At 44.2% G+C, this 23,943-nt stretch overlaps 1 protein-coding gene across 1 annotated transcript in view; it reads left to right on the forward strand.

Moving 5' to 3' along the window:
• eys (eyes shut homolog) overlaps positions 1–23,943 on the forward strand; it is a gene marked incomplete at its 3' end in the record, with an annotated part of 180,883 nt that overhangs the window by 153,005 nt on the left and 3,935 nt on the right. Inside the window, exon 23 of the mRNA XM_042317175.1 lies at positions 1,706–1,827. Within this exon, the coding sequence (XP_042173109.1) occupies positions 1,706–1,827 (122 nt within the window). The remainder of the gene's footprint in view (positions 1–1,705; positions 1,828–23,943) is intronic.

Here is a 23,943-nt window from a genome sequence, read left to right on the forward strand (position 1 = left end):
AGAGAAATACCGGGTGAATTAGGTAGAGAGAGGTAGAGGAAGAGGGTGAATAGGTAGCGAGAGGTAGAGAAAGACAGGGTGAATAGGTAGAGGTAGAGAAAGACAGGGTGAATTGGTAAAGAAAGACTGGGTGAATAGGTAGAGAGAGGTAGAGAAAGACAGGGTGAATAGGTAGAGAGAGGTAGAGAAAGACAGGGTGAATAGGTAGAGAGAGGTAGAGAAAGACAGGGTGAATAGGTAGAGGGAGGTAGAGAAAGACAGGGTGAATAGGTAGAGGGAGGTAGAGAAAGACAGGGTGAATAGGTAGAGGGAGGTAGAGAAAGACAGGGTGAATAGGTAGAGAAAGACAGGGCGAATAGGTAGAGAAAGACCGGGTGAATTAGGTAGAGAGAGGTAGAGAAAGACAGGGTGAATAGGTAGAGAGAGGTAGAGAAAGACCGGGTGAATTAGGTAGAGAGAGGTAGAGAAAGACAGGGTGAATAGGTAGAGGTAGAGAAAGACAGGGTGAATTGGTAAAGAAAGACTGGGTGAATAGGTAGAGAGAGGTAGAGAAAGACAGGGTGAATAGGTAGAGGGAGGTAGAGAAAGACAGGGTGAATAGGTAGAGGGAGGTAGAGAAAGACAGGGTGAATAGGTAGAGGGAGTTAGAGAAAGACAGGGTGAATAGGTAGAGAAAGACAGGGCGAATAGGTAGAGAGAGGTAGAGAAAGACAGGGTGAATTAGGTAGAGAGAGGTAGAGAAAGACAGGGTGAAAGGTAGGTAGAAAGACAGGGTGAATAGGTAGAGAAAGACAGGGTGAATAGGTAGGTAGAGAAAGACAGGTGAATATGAATAGGTAGAATTGGTAGAGAAAGAGGGTGAATAGGTAGAGAGAGGTAGAGAAAGACAGGGTGGGTGAATAGAGAAAGACAGGTGAATAGGTAGAGGTAGAGAAAGACAGGGTGAATAGGTAGAGAGAGGTAGAGAAAGACCGGGTGAATTAGGTAGAGAGAGGTAGAGGAAGAGGGTGAATAGGTAGAGAGAGGTAGAGAAAGACAGGGTGAATAGGTAGAGGTAGAGAAAGACAGGGTGAATTGGTAAAGAAAGACTGGGTGAATAGGTAGAGAGAGGTAGAGAAAGACAGGGTGAATAGGTAGAGGGAGGTAGAGAAAGACAGGGTGAATAGGTAGAGAGAGGTAGAGAAAGACAGGGTGAATTGGTAGAGAGAGGTAGAGAAAGACTGGGTGAATAGGTAGAGAGAGGAAGAGGGTGAATAGGTAGAGAGAGGAAGAGGGTGAATAGGTAGAGAGAGGTAGAGAAAGACAGGGTGAATAGGTAGAGAGAGGTAGAGAAAGACCGGGTGAATAGGTAGAGAGAGGTAGAGAAAGACAGGGTGAATAGGTAGAGAAAGGTATTGAAAGAGGGTGAATAGGTAGAGAGAGGTAGAGAAAGACAGGGTGAATAGGTAGACAGAGGTAGAGAAAGACAGGGTGAATAGGTAGAGAGAGGTAGAGAAAGACAGGGTGAATAGGTAGAGAGAGGTAGAGAAAGACAGGGTGAATAGGTAGAGAAATGTATTGAAAGAGGGTGAATAGGTAGAGAAAGGTATTGAAAGAGGGTGAATAGGTAGAGAAAGACCGGGTGAATAGGTAGAGAAATGTACTATCAAATCCATCCATAGTACATTGTAAGTTATACCTAATTGACATATTTCTCTCCTTTTAGTGGTAGATGGGTTCTACTGCCTGTGCAACCCTGGCTATGCTGGTGTGAGATGTGAGCAGGACATAGACGACTGTGCCAGCAACATGTGCAGCAACAACTCAACCTGCAGAGACCTCCACTTGGTGAGTTTGATGTTGAGTAAAAGGCTAGGAAGGAGAAAACAATATCACGACATGCATCGTTCATGTCCATATCTAACAATATCAATATGGTATTGAATTATCAATATTGTTGCCAACCACTAATAGAAATCTACAATCCAAGAGGGTGACACAGCATGAGACAACACTTATTTCCAATGTGGTCCTTGACGTGGATTAAGTCGCATATTACATGCAGATATGAGGTGACGAAGCAGTTTTAATAATGGGCAGGGGAGTAGATAATGGAGAGTAGGGGGTCCAGCATAGAGCCCTGGGTAATACCCTGTATAACTGGAATGGACTCTTAGGTGTGGCCAGTGAGGGAGTTTTCAAGTTTCTATGTGTGCGTATTTCATATTATGGTATGTCTTTGGTTTTGTAACACTTGGGAACAATCCACATCTATTACTGTGTGTGTCAGTCATCACATCAACATTTACATAGTCTAACATTATGCTACATCCTGTTTCTCTGTGTGTCAGTCATCACATCAACATTTACATAGTCTAACATTATGCTACATCCTGTTTCTCTGTGTGTCAGTCATCACATCAACATTTACATAGTCTAACATTATGCTACATCCTGTTTCTCTGTGTGTCAGTCATCACATCAACATTTACATAGTCTAACATTATGCTACATCCTGTTTCTCTGTGTGTCTGCCATCACATCAACATTTACATAGTCTAACATTATGCTACATCCTGTTTCTCTGTGTGTCTGCCATCACATCAACATTTACATAGTCTAACATTATGCTACATCCTGTTTCTCTGTGTGTCAGTCATCACATCAACATTTACATAGTCTAACATTATGCTACATCCTGTTTCTCTGTGTGTCAGCCATCACATCAACATTTACATAGTCTAACATTATGCTACATCCTGTTTCTCTGTGTGTCAGCCATCACATCAACATTTACATAGTCTAACATTATGCTACATCCTGTTTCTCTGTGTGTCAGTCATCACATCAACATTTACATAGTCTAACATTATGCCACATCCTGTTTCTCTGTGTGTCAGTCATCACATCAACATTTACATAGTCTAACATTATGCTACATCCTGTTTCTCTGTGTGTCAGCCATCACATCAACATTTACATAGTCTAACATTATGCTACATCCTGTTTCTCTGTGTGTCTGCCATCACATCAACATTTACATAGTCTAACATTATGCTACATCCTGTTTCTCTGTGTGTCTGCCATCACATCAACATTTACATAGTCTAACATTATGCTACATCCTGTTTCTCTGTGTGTCAGTCATCACATCAACATTTACATGCCACATCCTGTCTAACATTATGCTACATCCTGTTCCTGTTTCTCTGTGTGTCTGCCATCACTTCAACACATTTACATAGTCTAACATTATGCCACATCCTGTTTCTCTGTGTGTCTGCCATCACATCAACATTTACATAGTCTAACATTATGCTACATCCTGTTTCTCTGTGTGTCTGCCATCACATCAACATTTACATAGTCTAACATTATGCTACATCCTGTTTCTCTGTGTGTCTGCCATCACATCAACATTTACATAGTCTAACATTATGCTACATCCTGTTTCTCTGTTTGTGTCTGCCATCACATCAACATCTCTACTTTAGTCTAACATTATGCTACATCCTGTTTCTCTGTGTGTCTGCCATCACATCAACATTTACATAGTCTAACATTATGCCACATCCTGTTTCTCTGTGTGTCAGTCATCACATCAACATTTACATAGTCTAACATTATGCTACATCCTGTTTCTCTGTGTGTCAGCCATCACATCAACATTTACATAGTCTAACATTATGCTACATCCTGTTTCTCTGTGTGTCTGCCATCACATCAACATTTACATAGTCTAACATTATGCTACATCCTGTTTCTCTGTGTGTCTGCCATCACATCAACATTTACATAGTCTAACATTATGCTACATCCTGTTTCTCTGTGTGTCTGCCATCACATCAACATTTACATAGTCTAACATTATGCCACATCCTGTTTCTCTGTGTGTCTGCCATCACATCAACATTTACATAGTCTAACATTATGCTACATCCACACGTTTCTGTTTCTCTTTTCCTCTCTTCTCGGCCATTTCTCTTCACCATCTCTACTGTACGCCCTGTCGTTTGCCCTTTCCCTCTCTCCCTTGTTCATCTGATATTTATCTTCACACTCTTTCTTTTCAATTTGTATTCTCTCTCTCTCTCTCTCTCTCTCTTCTAGCTTTTCTCCTGTTTGTTCTCCTTTCTCTCTGCTCTCTGTTCTCTCTGTTCTCTCTGTTCTCTCTGTTCTCTCTGTTCTCTCTCTCTCCTCTAGCCTTTCTCCTCCTGTTTGTTCTCCTTTCTCTCTGTTCTCTCTCTCTCTCTCTAGCCTTTCTCCTCCTGTTTGTTCTCCTTTCTCTCTGTTCTCTCTCTCTCTCTCTCCTCTTGCCTTTCTCCTCCTGTTTGTTCTCCTTTCTCTCTGTTCTCTCTGTTCTCTCTGTTCTCTCTCTCTGTTCTCTCTGTTCTCTCTCTCTCCTCTCTCTCTTCTCTCCTTTTTGTTCTCTTTTCTCTCTGTTCTCTCTTTCTCTCTCTCCTCTAGCCTTTCTCCTCCTGTTTGTTCTCCTTTCTCTCTCTCTCTCTCTCCTCTAGCCTGTTCTTCTCCTCTGTTCTCTCCTCTCTGTTCTCCTTTCTCTCTGTTTGTTTCTTCTCTCTGTTCTCTCTGTTTCTCTCTCTCCTCTAGCCTTTCTCCTCCTGTTTGTTCTCCTTTCTCTCTGTTCTCTCTGTTCTCTCTCTCTCTCTCTAGCCTTTCTCTCCTGTTTGTTCTCCTCTGTTCTCTCTGCCTTTCTTTGTTCTCCTGTTCTCTCTGTTCTCTCTGTTCTCTCTCTCTCTCTCTCTGTTCTCTCTGTTTGTTCTCTCTGTTCTCTCTGTTCTCTGTTCTCTCTCTCTCTCTCTCTAGCCTTTCTCCTCTGTTTGTTCTCTTCTCCTTTTCTCTCTTCTCTCTCTGTTCTCTCTCTCTCTCTCCTCTAGCCTTTCTCCTCCTGTTTGTTTCTCCTTTCTCTCTGTTCTCTCTGTTCTCTCTCCTCTAGCCTTCTCTCCTCCTGTTTGTTCTCCTTTCTCTCTGTTCTCTCTGTTCTCTCTGTTCTCTCTCTCCTCTAGCCTTTCTCCTCCTGTTTGTTCTCTGTTCTCTCTGTTGTTCTCTGTTCTCTCTTCTCTCTGTTCTGTTTGTTCTCTGCCTTTCTCTCTGTTCTCTCTGTTCTCTCTCTCTCTCTCTCTCTAGCCTTTCTCTGTTCTCTCTGTTCTCTCTGTTCTCTCTGTTCTCTGTTCTCTCTCTGTTCTCTCTCTCTGTTCTCTCTGTTCTGTTCTCTCTGTTCTCTCTGTTCTCTCTGTTCTCTCTCTGTTCTCTCTGTTCTCTCTTTCTCTCTCTCCTCTAGCCTTTCTCTCCTTTGTTCTCTTTCTCTCTCTCTCTCTCTCTCCTCTAGCCTTTCTCCTCCTGTCCTGTTTGTTCTCTCTGTTCTCTCTGTTCTCTCTGTTCTCTCTCTGCCTTTCTCCTCTCTCTCTGTTCTCTCTGTTTCTCTTCTCTCTCTCTCTCTAGCCTTTCTCCTCCTGTTTGTTCTCTGTTTCTCTCTGTTCTCTCTCTCTCTTTCTCTCTGTTTCTCTCTGTTCTCTCTGTTCTCTTCTCTCTCTCTCTCTGTTCTCTCTGTTCTCTCTCTCTCTCTCTAGCCTTTCTCTGTTCTCTGTTTGTTCTCTTTCTCTCTGTTTGTTCTCTCTCTCTCTTCTCTCTGTTCTCTCTGTTCTCTCTCTCTCTGTTCTCTCTCTCTCTCCTCTAGCCTTTCTCCTCCTGTTTGTTCTCCTGTTTTCTCTCTGTTCTCTCTCTCTCTGTTCTCTCTGTTCTCTGTTTCTCTCTCTCTCTCTGTTCTCTCTCTCTCCTCTCTCTGTTCTCTCTGTTCTCTCTCTCTCCTCTAGCCTTTCTCTCCTGTTTCTCTCTTTCTCTCTGTTCTCTAGCCTTTCTCTTCCTCTAGCCTTTCTCCTCCTGTTTGTTCTCCTTTCTCTCTGTTCTCTGTTTCTCTCTGTTCTCTCTCTCTCTCTCTGTTCTCTCTTTCTCTCTCTGCCTTTCTCTCTGTTCTCTCTCTGTTCTCTCTGTTCTCTCTGTTCTCTGTTTCTCTCTCCTCTAGCCTTTCTCCTCTGTTTGTTCTCTTTCTCTGTTTGTTCTCTCTCTGTTCTCTCTCTTCTCTCTGTTCTCTCTCTGTTCTCTCTTTCTCTCTGTTCTCTCTCTCTCTCTCTCCTGTTTGTTCTCCTTTCTCTCTGTTCTCTTCTCTGTTCTCTCTGTTCTCTCTCTGTTCTCTCTGTTTCTCTCTGTTCTCTCTGTTCTCTCTTCTCTCTGCCTTTCTCCTCCTTCTCTCTCTCTCTCTCTGTTCTCTCTCTCCTCTCTCCTGTTTGTTCTCCTTTCTCTCTCTGTTCTCTCTGTTCTCTCTCTCTCTCTCTGCCTTTCTCCTCCTGTTTGTTCTCCTTTCTCTCTGTTCTCTCTGTCTCTCTCTCTCTCCTCTAGCTTTCTCTCCTGTTTTCTCCTCCTGTTTGTTCTCCTTTCTCTCTGTTCTCTCTCTCTCTCTCTCTCTCTGCCTTTCTCTCTGTTCTCTCTCTGTTCTCTCTCTCTCTCTCTGTTCCTTTCTTCTCTCTGTTTCTCCTTTCTCTCTCTCTCTCTCTCTCTCTGCCTTTCTCTCTGTTCTCTCTGTTCTCTCTCTCTCTCTCTAGCCTTTCTCCTCTGTTTGTTCTCCTTTCTCTCTGTTCTCTCTCTCTCCTCTAGCCTTTCTCTCCTGTTTGTTCTCCTTTCTCTCTGTTCTCCTTTCTTCTCTCTCTCTCTCTCTAGCCTTTCTCCTCCTGTTTGTTCTCCTTTCTCTCTTTCTCTCTTTCTCTCTCTAGTTCTCCTTTCTCTGTTCTCTCTCTTCTAGCCTTTCTCCTCTGTTCTTCTTTCTCTCTGTTCTCTCTCTCTCCTCTAGCCTTTCTCTCTCTGTTCTCTCTCTCTCCTCTAGCCTTTCTCCTCCTGTTTGTTCTCCTTTCTCTCTGTTCTCTCTCTTCTCTCTGTTCCTCTTCTCCACCTGTTCCTCCTGTTTCTCTTTCTCTTGTTCTCTCTGTTCTCTCTCTCTCTAGCCTTTCTCTCTGTTTTCTCCTTTCTCTCTGTTCTCTCTCTCTCCTCTAGCCTTTCTTCTCCTCTTTGTTCTCTTTCTCTCTGTTCTCTCTGTTCTCTCTGTCTCTCTCTCTCCTCTAGCCTTTCTCCTCCTGTTTGTTCTCCTTTCCCTCTGTTCTCTCTCTCCTGCCTCCCCTCCTCATTCGCTCCCCTCTGTCTTTGCTCCCATCTTCCTTCTCTCCCCTCATGCTTCTCAAGCTACATGAGGGACAACCACACACACACGCACACGCACACGCACACACCCTCACGCACGCACACACACACACACACACACACACACACTTACAACCCTCCCTCCTCCTCTAAATTAATAAACAAGGTGTTGGGATTCATACACTCCAGAGTCAGAACTGTAGGGTAGAAAATAGGATACCATTTATTTCTGTTGAATAATGCAAAACTCTGTTCTAGCTGGTTAAAATGGAGACGGGGCCAGGGAGGAATCCATTTATTTCACCAGTAGTGGAGCAGAACGGCTTTAAATGAAAGATTTCCACTTAGTAGTGGAGTTGGCGAATGTTTTATAAATCCTCTCATAAGAATCTGAAGTATTTATGTTTAGTGTAAGCACTATGGTCAGAGTGAGATGATTTGTCTGATGTGCTAAGCATTTCAATTTCCACTGCCAAGGATGTCTGCCATTTGTACTGTACTGTTATCCCTGTAGCATGTATCTCTTTGAATCCCATTGTTAATTCTTGGAATGTATCCATTACAAGTGGATATGTCCTGTACAGCACATACTCCATGTTGCCTAGCTTCTATTAGAATATTAAGAGACATCATGTCTTGATTAGATGTAAAAGGTAAGCCATCAAAGATACATGAACTGTGCAGCATGTTTAACAACACCATAATGATCAAACAGTAGACCAGACACTTGACTGTTTAACAACACCATGATGATCAAACAGTAGACCAGACACTTGACTGTTTAATTACACTCCATGATGATCAAACAGTAGACCAGACACTTGACTGTTAAATTACACTCCATGATGATCAAAATAACATGATGATCAACAGTAGACCCATGATGATCATGATGAAATCAGTAGACCAGACACTTGACTGTTTAATAACACTCCATGATGATCAAACAGTAGACCAGACACTTGACTGTTAGACCAGACACTTGACTGTTCTCTCAGACACTTAACAACACCATGATCAAACAGTAGACCAGACACTTGACTGATGATCATGATGATCAATCAGTAGACCAGACACTTGACTGTTTAACAACACCATGATGATCAAACAGTAGACCAGACACTTGACTGTTTAACAACACCATGATGATCAAACAGTAGACCAGACACTTGACTGTTTAACAACACCATGATGATCAAACAGTAGACCAGACACTTGACTGTTTAACAACACCATGATGATCAAACAGTAGACCAGACACTTGACTGTTTAACAACACCATGATGATCAAACAGTAGACCAGACACTTGACTGTTTAACAACACCATGATGATCAAACAGTAGACCAGACACTTGACTGCATGGTTGAAGAGGTTATTGTCATCCTGTCTGAAGAGGATTGCTGACTGATTAACTGTGTGTTCCAAATGACATCATTGTCCCTATATAGTGTACTACTTTTGACCAGGACCCATAGGGCACCCTATTCCCTATATAATGCCCTACATTTAACCAGGGCCAATGGGGCACCCTATTCCCTATGTGGTGCCCTATGGGCCCTGGTCAGAAGCATTAATTTGCTCTGGATAGGAGTGTCTACTAAATGACTCAAATGTAAATGTAAATTTGGGAAGCGACCGCTGTGTTAGTTATTACCTGTTTGATGTGATGCAAATCACCTTCTTCTGTTTTGTCACTGTGTTAGCGTTTATGGAAATGAACATTGTTAATGATACACCTGTGGAAGAAGCAGCGAGGCCCCCATGGGGCCCCTTCTGTAGATGTTGTTTGGTAACATTGTTTGTTGCTGTTGCAGTAATGATCTAATCTTTTATCACATTAGCATGGCTGACGCACACATACATTTTGACGCGTAAGCATGTACACACACATGCGCGCAGACACACACACAGAACTGATTACTGTACATTTTGTGTTAATTAATTTTGAAAGAATTGATGCTGTTGGATTTATTGGTGTTTGGATGGATTCAGAGGCAGAGGCCATTACTGTTGAAGGAATCCTTTAGGATACATTACTGGTGAAGGAATCCTTTAGGATCCATTACTGGTGAAGGAATCCTTTAGGATCCATTACTGGTGGAGGAATCCTTTAGGATCCATTACTGGTGAAGGAATCCTTTAGGATCCATTACTGGTGAAGGAATCCTTTGGATCCATTACTGGTGAAGGAATCCTTTAGGGTCCATTACTGGTGAAGGAATCCTTTAGGATCCATTACTGGTGAAGGAATCCTTTAGGGTCTGTCACTGGTGAAGGAATCCTTTAGGATCCATTACTGGTGAAGGAATCCTTTAGGATCCATTACTGGTGAAGGAATCCTTTAGGATCCATTACTGGTGAAGGAATCCTTTAGGATCCATTACTGGTGAAGGAATCCTTTAGGATCCATTACTGGTGAAGGAATCCTTTAGGATCCATTACTGGTGAAGGAATCCTTTAGGATCCATTACTGGTGAAGGAATCCTTTAGGATCCATTACTGGTGAAGGAATCCTTTAGGATCCATTACTGATGAAGGAATCATTTGTATTGTTTTTGCTCTGAACTTCATGTCACTGTATCCTTGATCCACCTATCAAAGCTCCTCAGCTATTTCAATTTTTGATGCAGTTTTATGTTTTTGTATGGACATCTTTTCAAGGTTTTGGTTCATAACCTTGCTGGTAAAACAGCTGAAACACTGACAATACAGCTTGGTTTTGCAATAGTGTACATCTAGAAGACAGGACAGTATCACAACATGTCAATGTGAGGGACAAGGTGACAGTTCCACTGACTTGAAGTTAGTGAAAGATAAGATATTCCTAGTCTTGGTCACAGTGTTATTGTGTTCCTGGTTCAGCGTTCGTGTTTCCTGTCTCTTCCCCATTCTTCCTCTCATTATTCAGATAGACAGCCAGGTACTGGAACCCACTTCACACCTTGATAACATCCTAAATGGCACCCTATTCCCTACATAGTGCACTATTTTTGACCAGGGCGTAGTGCACTATTTTTGACCAGGGCGTAGTGCACTATGTAAGGTATAGGGTGCTATTTCTGCCTCAGGCCTTGTTTACCATTGCAGTTGTTCGAGGTCCCTCTCTGCAGCAAAGTGTCCCACAGAGCATCAGTATCTTATTAGGGATAATTGCATCTCCATGAAGGTGATTTCAAAGGAAAAATTTGATTATGGCTTTGTCCCAAATTATACCCTATTCCCAATATAGGGAACTACTTTTGACCAGAGCCCTATGGTAGAGCCATATATAAGTAGTGCTTTATGAAGGGAGTATGGTGCTATTTTGTACTCTATATTCTCCATAGCCCGAGGTGAGGAATTGGTGTCTCCTGGAGGCATCTCATTTATCATGAGATGACTGTTAGATTTTCTCTTTCTCCTCCTACCCTCCTCTTATCAATAGGGCCCTGCAGTGCCCTACCCTCCTCTAATGAATAGGGCCCTGCAGTGCCCTACCCTCCTCTAATGAATAGGGCCCTGCAGTGTCCTACCCTCCTCTTATCAATAGGGCCCTGCAGTGTCCTACCCTCCTCTAATGAATAGGGCCCTGCAGTGTCCTACCCTCCTCTAATGAATAGGGCCCTGCAGTGTCCTACCCCCTCTAATGAATAGGGCCCTGCAGTGTCCTACCCTCCTCTAATGAATAGGGCCCTGCAGTGTCCTACCCTCCTCTAATGAATAGGGCCCTGCAGTGTCCTACCCTCCTCTAATGAATAGGGCCCTGCAGTGTCCTACCCTCCTCTAATGAATAGGGCCCTGCAGTGTCCTACCCTCCTCTAATGAATAGGGCCCTGCAGTGTCCTACCCTCCTCTAATGAATAGGGCCCTGCAGTGTCCTACCCCCCTCTAATGAATAGGGCCCTGCAGTGTCCTACCCCCCTCTAATGAATAGGGCCCTGCAGTGTCCTACCCTCTCTAATGAATGGGGCCCTGCAGTGTCCTACCCCTCCAATGAATAGGGCCCTGCAGTGTCCTACCCTCCTCTAATGAATAGGGCCCTGCAGTGTCCCTTCCCCTCCAATGAATAAGGCCCTGCAGTGTCCTACCCTCCTCTAATGAATGGGGCCCTGCAGTGTCCTACCCTCCTCTAATGAATAGTGCCGTGCACTGTCCTACCCCCCTCATGAATAGAGCCCTGAAGTGTCCTACCCCCTCTTATGAATAGGGCCCTGAAGTGTCCTACCCCCTCTTATGAATAGGGCCCTGAAGTGTCCTACCCCCTCTTATGAATAGGGCCCTGAAGTGTCCTACCCCCTCTAATGAATAGGGCCCTGAAGTGTCCTACCCCCCTCTAATGAATAGGGCCCTGCAGTGTCCTACCTACTTTTATGAATTGGGGCCTGCAGTGTCCTACCCCCTCTCTAATGAATAGGGCCCTGCAGTGTCCTACCCCCTCCAATGAATAGGGCCCTGCAGTGTCCTACCCTATCTAATGAATAGGGCCCTGCAGTGTCCTACCCCCTCCAATGAATAGGGCCCTGCAGTGTCCCTACCCCCTCTAATGAATAGGGCCCTGCAATGGGCCCTGCAGTGTCCTATCCCCTCCTCTAATGAATAGGGCCCTGCAGTGTCCAATCCCATCTAATGAATAGGGCCCTGCAATGTCCTACCTCCTCTAATGAATAGGGCCCTGCAGTGTCCTACCTCCTCTAATGAATAGGGCCCTGCAGTGTCCAATCCCCTCTAATGAATAGGGCCCTGCAGTGTCCTACCTCCTCTTATGAATAGGGTCCTGCAGTGTCCTACCTCCTCTAATGAATAGGGCCTGCAGTGTCCTACATCCTCTAATGAATAGGGCCTGCAGTGTCCTACATCCTCTTATGAATAGGGCCCTGCAGTGTCCAACCCCCTCTAATGATTAGGGCCTGCAGTGTCCTACCTCCTCTTATGAATAGGGCCTGCAGTGTCCTGCATCCCTAATGAATAGGGCCTCTCTAATGAATAGGGCCTGCAGTGTCCAACCCCTCTAATGAATAGGGCCTGCAGTGTCCTATCTCCTCTAATGAATAGGGCCTGCAGTGTCCTGCAAGGGCCTGCAGTGTCCAACCCCTCTAATGAATAGGGCCCTGCAGTGTCCTACATCCTCTAATGAATAGAAGCCTGCAGTGTCCTATCTCCGTTCATGAATTGGGGCCTGCAGTGTCCTACATCCTCTAATGAATAGGGCCTGCAGTGTCCTACATCCTCTTATGAATAGAAGCCTGCAGTGTACAAATTATATCAGACAAAGTTGAACAGCTCCCCTCCAGTTTATGAAATGCAGATTACCAGGTGTTCAAATAGCAGCAAGCACAACACACACAAATGGACACACACACACACACACACACACACTCACTCAAACACACAAGCGCGCATGCACACAGACACACATACACACACACATGAACACACACCGGACCTTAGACATACACAGGACGTTGGCTGGCATTGAAGAATTCTGTATACCCCTTGACAGTTTGACCCCCTTCGTTTTGTATGCAAAGAGGATTGTGTTAAATTAAACCTGCCTGTTCCTGGCCAGGAAACTAATAGACAACAACCCATTCATCTCCTACACCCTGATTAATTATCATAATGAAGATTTTAATGACCAACTGGAGGACAAGTAGTCCACAGACTTTAACGAAGAGAAAACAACTCAAGTAGTCCACAGACTTTAACGAAGAGAAAATAACTCAAGTAGTCCAAAGACTTTAACGAAGAGAAAACAACTCAAGTAGTCCACAGACTTTAACGAAGAGAAAACAACTCAAGTAGTCCACAGACTTTAACGAAGAGAAAACAACTCAAGTAGTCCACTGACTTTAACGAAGAGAAAACAACTCAAGTAGTCCACAGACTTAATACAAAGAATATAAGAAGAGAAGTACTCAAGCAGTCCAGTCACTTTAAGTTGATGAAAAATCAAAATAAAAGATAACTCACGTAGAAAACTAACTTGAGTGTAGAGTATGGTGAGTATCGGAATACGTTGAGTACGGGGTTGAGAACGTGGAGTACGTGGTGTACGTAGAGTACGTGGAGTACGGGGAGTATGGGAATACGTAGAGTACGGGGGGAGAATGTGGAGTACGTGGTGTACGTAGAGTACGGGGAGTACGGGGAGTATGGGAATACGTAGAGTACGGGGGGAGAACGTGGAGTACGTGGTGTACGTAGAGTACGGGGAGTATGGGAATACATAGAGTACGGGGGGAGAACGTGTGGTACGGGAGGAGTACGTGGTGTACGTAGAGTACGGGGGGAGAACGTGTGGTACGGGAGGAGTACGTGGTGTATGTGGTGTACGTGGAGTACGTGGGGTACGTGGAGTGCGTGGAGTATGTGGGGTACGTGGGGTACGTGGAGTATGGTGGGTATGTGGAGTGCGTGGAGTATGTGGAGTATGTGGAGTATGTGGGGTACTTGGAGTATGGCGAATATGTGGAGTACTTGGAGTATGGTGAGTATGTGGAGTATGGTGAGTATGTGGGGTACTTGGAGTATGGTGAGTATGTGGAGTACGTAGAGTATGTGGGGTACTTACGGTGAGTATGTGGAGTACGTAGAGTATGTGGGGTACTTGGAGTATGGTGAGTATGTGGAGTACGTAGAGTATGTGGGGTACTTGGAGTACGGTGAGTATGTGGAGTACGTAGAGTATGTGGGGTACTTGGAGTATGGTGAGTATGTGGAGTACGTAGAGTATGTGGGGTACTTGGAGTATGGTGAGTATGTGGAGTACGTGGAGTATGGTGAGTATGTGGGGTACTTGGAGTATGGTGAGTAGGTGTGGTACGTAGAGTATGTGGGGTACTTGGAGTATGGTGAGTATGTGGAGTACGTAGAGTATGTGGGGTAGGTGGAGTACGTAGAGTATGGTGAGTAGGTGGAGTACGTAGAGTATGTGGGGTACTTGGAGTATGTGGAGTACGTAGAGTACGTAGAGTATGTGGGGTACTTGGAGTATGTGGAGTACGTAGAGTATGTGGGGTACTTGGAGTATGGTGAGTATGTGGAGTACGTAGAGTACGTGGAGTATGTGGGGTACGTGGAGTATGGTGAGTATGTGGAGTACGTAGAGTACGTAGAGTATGTGGGGTACTTGGAGTATGGTGAGTACGTAGAGTACGTAGAGTACGTAGAGTATGTGGAGTACGTGGAGTATGGTGAGTACGTAGAGTACGTAGAGTATGTGGAGTACGTAGAGTACGTAGAGTATGTGGGGTACTTGGAGTGCGTGGAGAAAAATAGAAGAAGTCAACTCAAGGAATGCAGTGAAATTCCTCATAGATTTGACTTGAGGTTTGTTTTCAAACTGCTATTTGTGATCGTGGGCTGTCTCTTTGCCGGTTTGCTCTGCTAAACAGTTTTGAAACAAAGAGAAATTATATAAAGATAATTGATAGTAGTAAAAAGCTTTGGAGCACCTGAAATGACAATTTGGGCAAATTGGTGAACTGTCACAAAACCCACTGATATTGCCAACTACTTGAATTATTTTGTCATTGGCAAGATTAGCCAATTTAGGCATTACATTTTTTTTTGTTCTACCCTTATTTAACTAGGCAAGTCAGTTAGGAACAGTGGGTTAACTGCCTTTTCAGGGGCAGAACGACAGATTTGTACCTTGTCAGCTTGGGGATTTGAACTTGCAACCTTCCGGTTACTAGTCCAACAGTCTAACCACTAGGCTACCCTGCCACCCCAATGACATACCAACAACAAATTCTGAACCTACACATCCATGCATAACTTAGCAAGTGATTATATGACAAGCATTGTAATTTTGAATTCCTTAAAGTGAGTGTGGAAGAGATGAACAAATGATTGTTGTCTATCAGCAATGACAAGCCACCAGCGTCTGACAACTAGGATGGACAATTACTGAGGATGATAGTCGACAATATTGCTACTCCTATTTGCCAGCTCTTCAGTCAAAAGCCTACAGGAAAGTGTTTGGCCTCAGGCCTGGAGGGAAGCAAATAGCTTAACACTTAACAAATAGCTGCATTTAGTTTCAGAATGGGTGGCAAGAAATAAGGAAGTCCTTAATATTAGAAAAACAGAAAAGCATTGTATTTGGGACAAATCATTCACTAAACCTCAACTAAATCTTGTCATGAATAATGTGGAAATTGAAGAGTTGAAAGTTAAGGAGACTAAACTGCTTGGAGTAACCCTGAATTGTAAACTGTCATGGGCAAAACATATTGATGCAACAGTAGCTAGGATGGGGAGAAGTCTGTCCATAATAAAGTGCTCCTCTGCCAAGGCAGGCCCTACAGGCCCTAGTTTTGTCGCACATTGACTACTGTCCAGTCGTGTGGTCAGGTGCCACAAAGAGGGACCTCGAAAAATTACAATTGACCCAGAACAGGGCAGCACAGCTGGGCCTTAAATGTACACGGAGAGCTAACATTAATAATGTGCATGTCAATCTCCCCTGGCTCAAAGTGCATACCCCACAAGACATGCCACCAGAGGTCTCTTCACAGTCCCTAAGTCCAGAACAGGCTATGGGAGTCGCACAGTACTACATAGAGCAGGGTTCGTCAACTAGGTTTGGCTTCGGGACCATTTTTTCTGAGTTAATAGTCGACGGGCCAGAACATAATTAGCATATAATATTAGCACAATTAATAGGTCTACACTACAAATTGAACAACATTTTTAACACATTTGATTAGTACATAATACATTGTGACAAGAAAATAATTTAGAACTGATTAAGTTCATAAAATCACCAATATCTCTATTCAATTATAGTTTTTTGTTTATTTCTCTGTGCGTTGATTGGTGGGTAAAAACAGGTCTACGTAGTCTACTGTAGTCTACTACTTTATTAATGTCAACATTCGTTCAGAACAATTAGCTTGATAGCAACATGTCACTCTAAAAAAATGATCAAAAGAAAGGTGGATAATGAAAATTGAAGTTTCAGCGAAGAATGGACAGAGATATGCATAGCATCTTTCTCCAATGCCAAGTCAGTATGTCTTATTTGCAATGAAAATGTCGCTGTTTGCGAATAATTAAATCTCAGACGGCATTATGAATCTAAGCATGGTACTTGGTACAAAGTGGTACAAAGGTGCCTTCCTGCCCCAGTCAGAGGCCCAACACAGAAACATTGAAGCATTAACTACAAGCTACAAACACGGCAGCAGAACCCTCCTTCGTGGCCTGATCCAACAACAGAAGCATTAACTACAAGCTACAAACACGGCAGCAGAACCCTCCTTCGTGGCCTGATCCAACAACAGAAGCATTAACTACAAGCTACAAACACGGCAGCAGAACCCTCCTTCGTGGCCTGATCCAACAACAGAAGCATTAACTACAAGCTACAAACACGGCAGCAGAACCCTCCTTCGTGGCCTGATCCAACAACAGAAGCATTAACTACAAGCTACAAACACGGCAGCAGAACCCTCCTTCGTGTCCTGATCCAACAACAGAAGCATTAACTACAAGCTACAAACACGGCAGCAGAACCCTCCTTCGTGGCCTGATCCAACAACAGAAGCATTAACTACAAGCTACAAACACGGCAGCAGAACCCTCCTTCGTGGCCTGATCCAACAACAGAAGCATTAACTACAAGCTACAAACACGGCAGCAGAACCCTCCTTCGTGGCCTGATCCAACAACAGAAGGTCACACGTTCTTCCCTAAATAGGTCCTGGGTTCTAACCAAACACAACTTGCCCTTCACAGATGCCTGATCCAACAACAGAAGCATTAACTACAAGTATTTAAAAAGTGCATGGTGACAGTCCTGGGTTCTAACCAAACACAACTTGCCCTTCACAGATGTGGAGGTATTTAAAAAGTGCATGGTGACAGTTTGAGGATTTGGCTACTGAAAAGTCTATGGATAGAATAATTGCGTCTGTCAAACAGGTGTCCCGGTCTGCGTCATCAGCCAGACGCCTTGTCCGTGCCCTGGCAGATGATGTCCATAGGATTGGTCTGGAGCTGCTCAGTCAGGAAGGGCATTCTTTCCTGGCTATTGATGAGAGAACTGACAACACTGATGTAGCACAGATGTGTGTATGTCCGTTAGTTTCATGGAAATGACTTTAAAGAAGAGCTACTGGCACTGATTCCCCTCGAAGGACACACCACCGGGGACATCCTATTCACAAAGCTGGAAGAATTGTTTACGCAGCATAGCTTGTCATTTTGAAAAAGTCAACTTTGTGGCCACCAACAGGGCTCCTGCTATGGTGGGCAGACACGGGGCCTGGGCAGCAGGTTGAAGGAAATCGCCCCACAAATGAATGGCTTGCATTGTCTCATCCATCACAGTGCGCTGTGTGTCAGACTAGACGCTGAGCTAAAATATGTGATGGATAAAGTAATGCACATAATCAACTTTGTCAGGGGGACATCAAGCAACACAACACCATCTTTTCCGCAAGCTTGTTACAGAATCAGAGGAGGCCATCCAAACTGAGATTAGGAGCACTCCCTTTAAGAGTGTGCTCCTAATCTCAGCTCGTTACCTGTATAAAAGACACCTGGGAGCCAGAAATCTTTCTGATTGAGAGGGGGTCAAATACTTATTTACCTCATTCAAATGCAAATCAATTTATAACATTTTTGACATGCGTTTTTCTGGATTTGTTTGTTATTATTCTGTCTCTCACTGTTCAAATAAACCTACCATTAAAATTATAGACTGATCATTTCTTTGTCAGTGGGCAAACGTACAAAATCCCTCACTGTAATTGCGTGTCTACGTGATCCTTTCACAGTCCACCCAGGTGGGGAATTCTCCTCCCTTGCTAAGAAAATGATACCCTCCTGGATGCCGCAATTCAAACTGAGCTGATTTTAATTCTGAACATTGAGCCAAATCAGGGATGCGCTCAGGAGTGCTGAGTCCTTGTGTGCGTTGTGGCTGGCATGCTCAGAGGAATACAGCACAATAAATGTGATAACAATGTTTGGACTGACTTACACCTGCGAGTCCTCCTTTTCCTCTATGAACGTAATGAAGACTCATGACAGGAACCTGCTTTCACGTTAGTCAATCGAGGACTGCCTGCACATCAAAATCACATCCCTCTCACCCGACATCTACAAGATCGTGCCCGAGGGGAAACTTTTCCCATTAAGTAAGGAACTTAGTATTTAATAAATAGTTATAGGTTACTAACATTTATTGTGATTATTATTATTATTAGTGCTTATCCATGGCTATTTTAGGTCTCATGCAGACAGTATTTTATGTTTGTTTTGTTGTTACAGGAGCAGGTTATCCCGACACTCCCGGTACAAGGATACAGGCATTCAGACAATGAAAACACCTTTTTTTTCCTTTAAATTATTATTTTTAGTAGGATTCCACCTTTTTGGCCAGTTGCAATTGTAAGTAGGCCTAATAAATGAATACAAATCACACTTCTATTAGGCCATTTATTTTTATTTTTAATAACAGTTAAGTTATTTTATATGGGCCTTCGCTCAGAAGAAATGGACCCCAATTAAGCCCTCTTGTTGTTTGTAAAATCAAATTAAGATTATTGTTGAAATTAATTACTCAACTGGTGTAGTTTTTCTCCATCTGTTTCTTGGCGCCACTTGCAGAAGAAGTTATCTATATTTTCAGCACCAGATGCTGTTCACCTCCTATTGATTGCAGCTTTACATTTCAGCATCTAAAAAAAATGGTCCGCTGCTGCCTTTATTAGGTGACTGTCTCCTGCATCCTCTCTCCTCATTGATTAAGTTCAAATGTAACTTTTGCATTATTTAGGTAGGGTCACTTCCTTCTTGGGACATTGCATTTGGGACTTATCTCAGGTCCAAGATAAAACTTTTTTTTTTTGAATGAACAAAAATATTCATAGTTAATTTGAGGGGCTTTGGGGGGGCCCAATAATATTGCTGGCAGGCCAGATTTGGCCCACGGGCCGCCAGTTGGGAAACTCTGACATAGAGCCATGACTCCATGGAACTCTATTCCACATCAAGTAGCTCATGCAAACAGTAGAATCAGATTTTTTTCTTTTTATGATAAAAATACACTTTTGGAACAGCGTGAAGAGACACACACACACACACACACATGATAACATATGCACTATACACGCACGTACACATGTTTTTTGTCTTGTAGATATGTGGTAGTGGCCAGAGGGCATCCACTTAATGTGTTGTGAAAAGTGTGATGAAATGCAATATAATGTTTTCTTAATTGTATGTAACTGCTTTAATTTAGCTTATACCTTAGTTATACATTGAAAAGCAGGCCCTGAATATGTTAAAAGAGGTGGGTGGTGTTTGGAATATACAGTAGTGGAAATTCCAAGTCAACCATGGCTATTCCACAGATTAAAGCTACAATCTGCGATAAACGCAACATTCAACAATTTCAAAGATTTTACTGAGTTACAGTTCATATAAGGATATAAGTAAATCACAATATATTCATCATCTATGGATTTCACATGACTGGGAATACATATATGCATCTGTTGGTCACAGATACCTTAAAACAAAAGTAGGGGCGTGGATCAGAAAACCAGTCAGTATCTGGTGTGACCACCATTTGCCTCATGCAGCGTGACACATCTCCTTCACATAGAGTTGATCAGGCTGTTGATTGTGGCCTGTGGAATGTTGCCCCACTCCTCTTCAATGGCTGTGTGAAGTTTCTGGATATTGGTGGGAACTGGAACACTCTGTCGTACACGCTTCGACCCAGAGCATCGAAAACACGCTCAATGGGTAACATGTCTAGTGATTATGCAGGCCATGGAAGAACTGGGACATTTTCAGCCTCCAGGAATTGTGTGCAAATCCTTGCGACATGGGGCCATGCATTATCACACTGAAACATGAGGTGATGGTGGTGGATGAAGGGCACAACAATGGACCTCAGGATCTCGGCACAGTATCTCTGTGCGTTCAAATTGAAATCGATAAAATGCATTTGTGTTAGTTGTCCGTAGCTTATGCCTGCCCATACCATAACCCCTCCGCCACCATGGGGCACTCTGTTCACAACATTGACATCAATCTGCCATCTGCCCGGTACAGTTGAAACCGGTGAAGAGCACACTTTTCCAGCGTGCCAGTGGCCATCGAAGGTGAGCATTTGCACACTAAGGTCAGTTATGATGCCGAAGTTCTGTCAGGTCAAGACCCTGGTGAGGACGACGAGTACATAGATGAGCTTCCTTGAGACGGTTTCTGACCGTTTGTGCAGAAATTCTTTGGTTGTGCAAAGCCACAGTTTCGTCAGCTGTCCGGGTGACTGGTCTCAGATGATGTGGAGGTCCTGGGCTGGCGTGGTTACTCAGGGTCTGCGGTTATGAGGCTGGTTGGATGCACTGCCAAATTATGTAAAATGACGTTGTAGGGGGCTTGTGGTAGAGAAATGAACATTCAATTAACTGGCAACAGCTCTGGTGGACATTCCTGTAGTCAGTATGCCAATTGCGCCCTCCCTCAAAACTTGAGACATCTGTGGCATTGTGTTGTGTGCCAAAACTGCATATTTTAGTTTATTGTCCCCAGCAAAAGATACACCTGTGCAATGATCATGCTGTTTAATCAGCTTCTTGATATGCCACACATGTCAGGTGGATTCATTATCTTGGCAAAGGAGAAATGCTCACTAACATTTTTTGTGCGTATGGAAAATGTCTGGGATCTTTTATTTCAACTCATGAAACACAGGGCCAACACTTTATGTTGCGTTGATATTTTGTTCTGTATGCATTTCCCCAGCCCTCAGCTGTTTACCAAAACCCAAAACAAGTGGTGGGACTAATTATTTTCCTTAAGAACAAATGCTAGATTGTAGCTTCAAACATATTTCCCAGGAGAGGTCTTTTTGTAGTATAACATTCTTAAGTATTCATATCAATATAATTGAATGCTGCATTTGGTAACAGCAGTATCATGATATTACTCAAAATGTGGGAGGTTTAACTTGGGTACAATATTGGGAGAAAAAAAAAACTATTGACGATAAGCTCATTCAGTGAAACATTTGGTGGCAGCGGTGGGATAATATTATGTGTAGCTGTGGGAGGTTTTTAGGTAGAAAACACTACAACTATGCTCTCTATACATAGTTGGCCTGTTGAACCAGGAAGAGGAGTGGTGGAGGGCAACAGGTGTACTGTATTACTGTATTAGGTAATGCAATCTGTGCCTGGAGGTCCTGAGCTCTGATGGCTTTCTCTTCTACCTGATAATAATTGCACCCACCTGATGTCCCAGGTCTAAATCAAATCAAATGTATTTATAAAACCCTTTTTACATCAGCAGATGTCACAAAGTGCTGTACAGAAACCCAGCCTAAAACCCCAAACAGCAAGCAATGCAGGTGTAGAAGCACGGTGGCTAGGAAAAACTCCTTGGAAAGGTAGGAACCTAGGAAGAAACCTAGAAAGGAACCAGGCTCTGAGGGGGAGGGCAGTCCTCTACTGGCTGTACTGGGTAGAAAGGAACCAGGCTCTGAGGGGTGGCCAGTCCTCTTCTGGCTGTACTGGGTAGAGAAGAACCAGGCTCTGAGGGGTGACCAGTCCTCTTCTGGCTGTACTGGGTAGAGAGGAACCAGGCTCTGAGGGGTGACCAGTCCTCTTCTGGCTGTACTGGGTAGAGAGGAACCAGGCTCTGAGGGGTGACCAGTCCTCTTCTGGCTGTACTGGGTAGAGAGGAACCAGGCTCTGAGGGGTGACCAGTCCTCTTCTGGCTGTACTGGGTAGAGAGGAACCAGGCTCTGAGGGGTGACCAGTCCTCTTCTGGCTGTACTGGGTAGAGAGGAACCAGGCTCTGAGGGGTGACCAGTCCTCTTCTGGCTGTACTAGGTAGAGAGGAACCAGGCTCTGAGGGGTGACCAGTCCTCTTCTGGCTGTACTGGGTAGAGAGGAACCAGGCTCTGAGGGGTGGCCAGTCCTCTTCTGGCTGTACTGGGTAGAGAGGAACCAGGCTCTGAGGGGTGACCAGTCCTCTTCTGGCTGTACTGGGTAGAGATTATAAGAGTACATGGCCATTAATTCCAGATCGTTCTTCAAGATGTCCAAATATTCATAGATGACCAGCAGGGTGAAATAATAATCACAGTGGTTGTAGAGGGTGCAACAGGTCAGCACCTCAGGAGTAAAGTAAATGTCAATTGGCTTTTCATAGCCGAGCATTCAGAGGTTGAAACAGCAGGTGTGGGAGAAACGGGAGGGAAAGAGAGAGGTGACAACTGCAGGTCCGGGACAAAGTAGCACGTCCGGTGAACAGGTCAGGGTTCCATAGCTGCAGGCAGAACAGTTGAAACTCGATCAGCAGTACGACCTGGTGGACTGGGGACAGCCAGGAGTCTTCAGACCAGGTAGTCCTGAGGTATGGTCCTAGGGCTCAGGTCCTCCGGGAGGGAGGGAGGGAGGAAGGGACAGATGAGGGGGAGCGAGAGAGATGGAGTGTGGGAGAATTGAAGAGAGCATACTTAAGTTCACACAGATAAAACAGGACAATTACACCAGATAAGACAGGATAATTACACCAGATAAGACAGGATAATTACACCAGGTAAGACAGGAGAATTACACCAGATAAGACAGGATAATTACACCAGGTAAGACAGGAGAATTACACCAGATAAGACAGGAGAATTACACCAGATAAGACAGGAGAATTACACCAGATAAGACAGGAGAATTACACCAGGTAAGACAGGAGAATTACACCAGGTAAGACAGGAGAATTACACCAGATAAGACAGGAGAATTACACCAGGTAAGACAGGAGAATTACACCAGGTAAGACAGGAGAATTACACCAGATAAGACAGGAGAATTACACCAGGTAAGACAGGAGAATTACACCAGGTAAGACAGGATAATTACACCAGATAAGACAGGATAATTACACCAGGTAAGACAGGAGAATTACACCAGATAAGACAGGAGAATTACACCAGAGTGGACAGAAGGATCCTAGACCTCCATCACATAGACTAAGGCACCCACTCTGCCAAAGCACAGCCCCCACATCACTAGAGGGATATCAACAGACCACCAACTTACTACCCTGAGACAAGACTGAGTATAGCCCACGAAGATCTCCTCCACCGCATGAGCCCGAGAGGGCTGCAAAACCGGACAGGAAGATCACGTCAGTGACTCAACCCACTAAAGCCTGGCACGACATGACGCACCCCTCCTAGTGACGTAATAGGATCAGAGGCAGAGAATCCCAGTGGAGAGAGGGGAGCCGGCCAGGCAGAGGCAGCATGGGCGGTTCTTCGCTCCAGTGCCTTGCCGTTCACCTTCCCACTCCTGGGCCAGACTACACTCAATCAGTGTAGTCTTCAGTAAAGTCTTCAGTAAAGACTTAAAGGTCGAGACCGAGTCTGCGTCTCTCACATGGATAGGCAGACCATTCCATTAACATGGAGCTCTATAGGAGAAAGCCCTGCCTCCAGCTGTTTGCTTTGAAATTCTAGGGAAAATAAGGAGGCCTGCGTCTTGTGACCGCATATGTGTAGGTGTGTACGGCAGGACCAAATCGGAAAGATAGGTAGGAGCAAGCCCATGTAATGCTTTGTAGTTTAGCAGTAAAACCTTGAAATTAGCCCCAGCCTTAACAGGAAGCCAGTGAGACTAGCAGTGGAGTAATATGATCACATATGTATCAGTCCCTAATAAGAGGAGAAGAATGGAAATCAGCCCCAGCCTTAACAGGAAGCCAGTGAGATCACTAGCAGTGGAAGAATGGAAATATAACAGGAAGCCAT

Source organism: Oncorhynchus tshawytscha, unplaced genomic scaffold (genome assembly GCF_018296145.1).
Source record: "Oncorhynchus tshawytscha isolate Ot180627B unplaced genomic scaffold, Otsh_v2.0 Un_contig_7265_pilon_pilon, whole genome shotgun sequence".
NCBI lineage: Eukaryota > Metazoa > Chordata > Actinopteri > Salmoniformes > Salmonidae > Oncorhynchus > Oncorhynchus tshawytscha.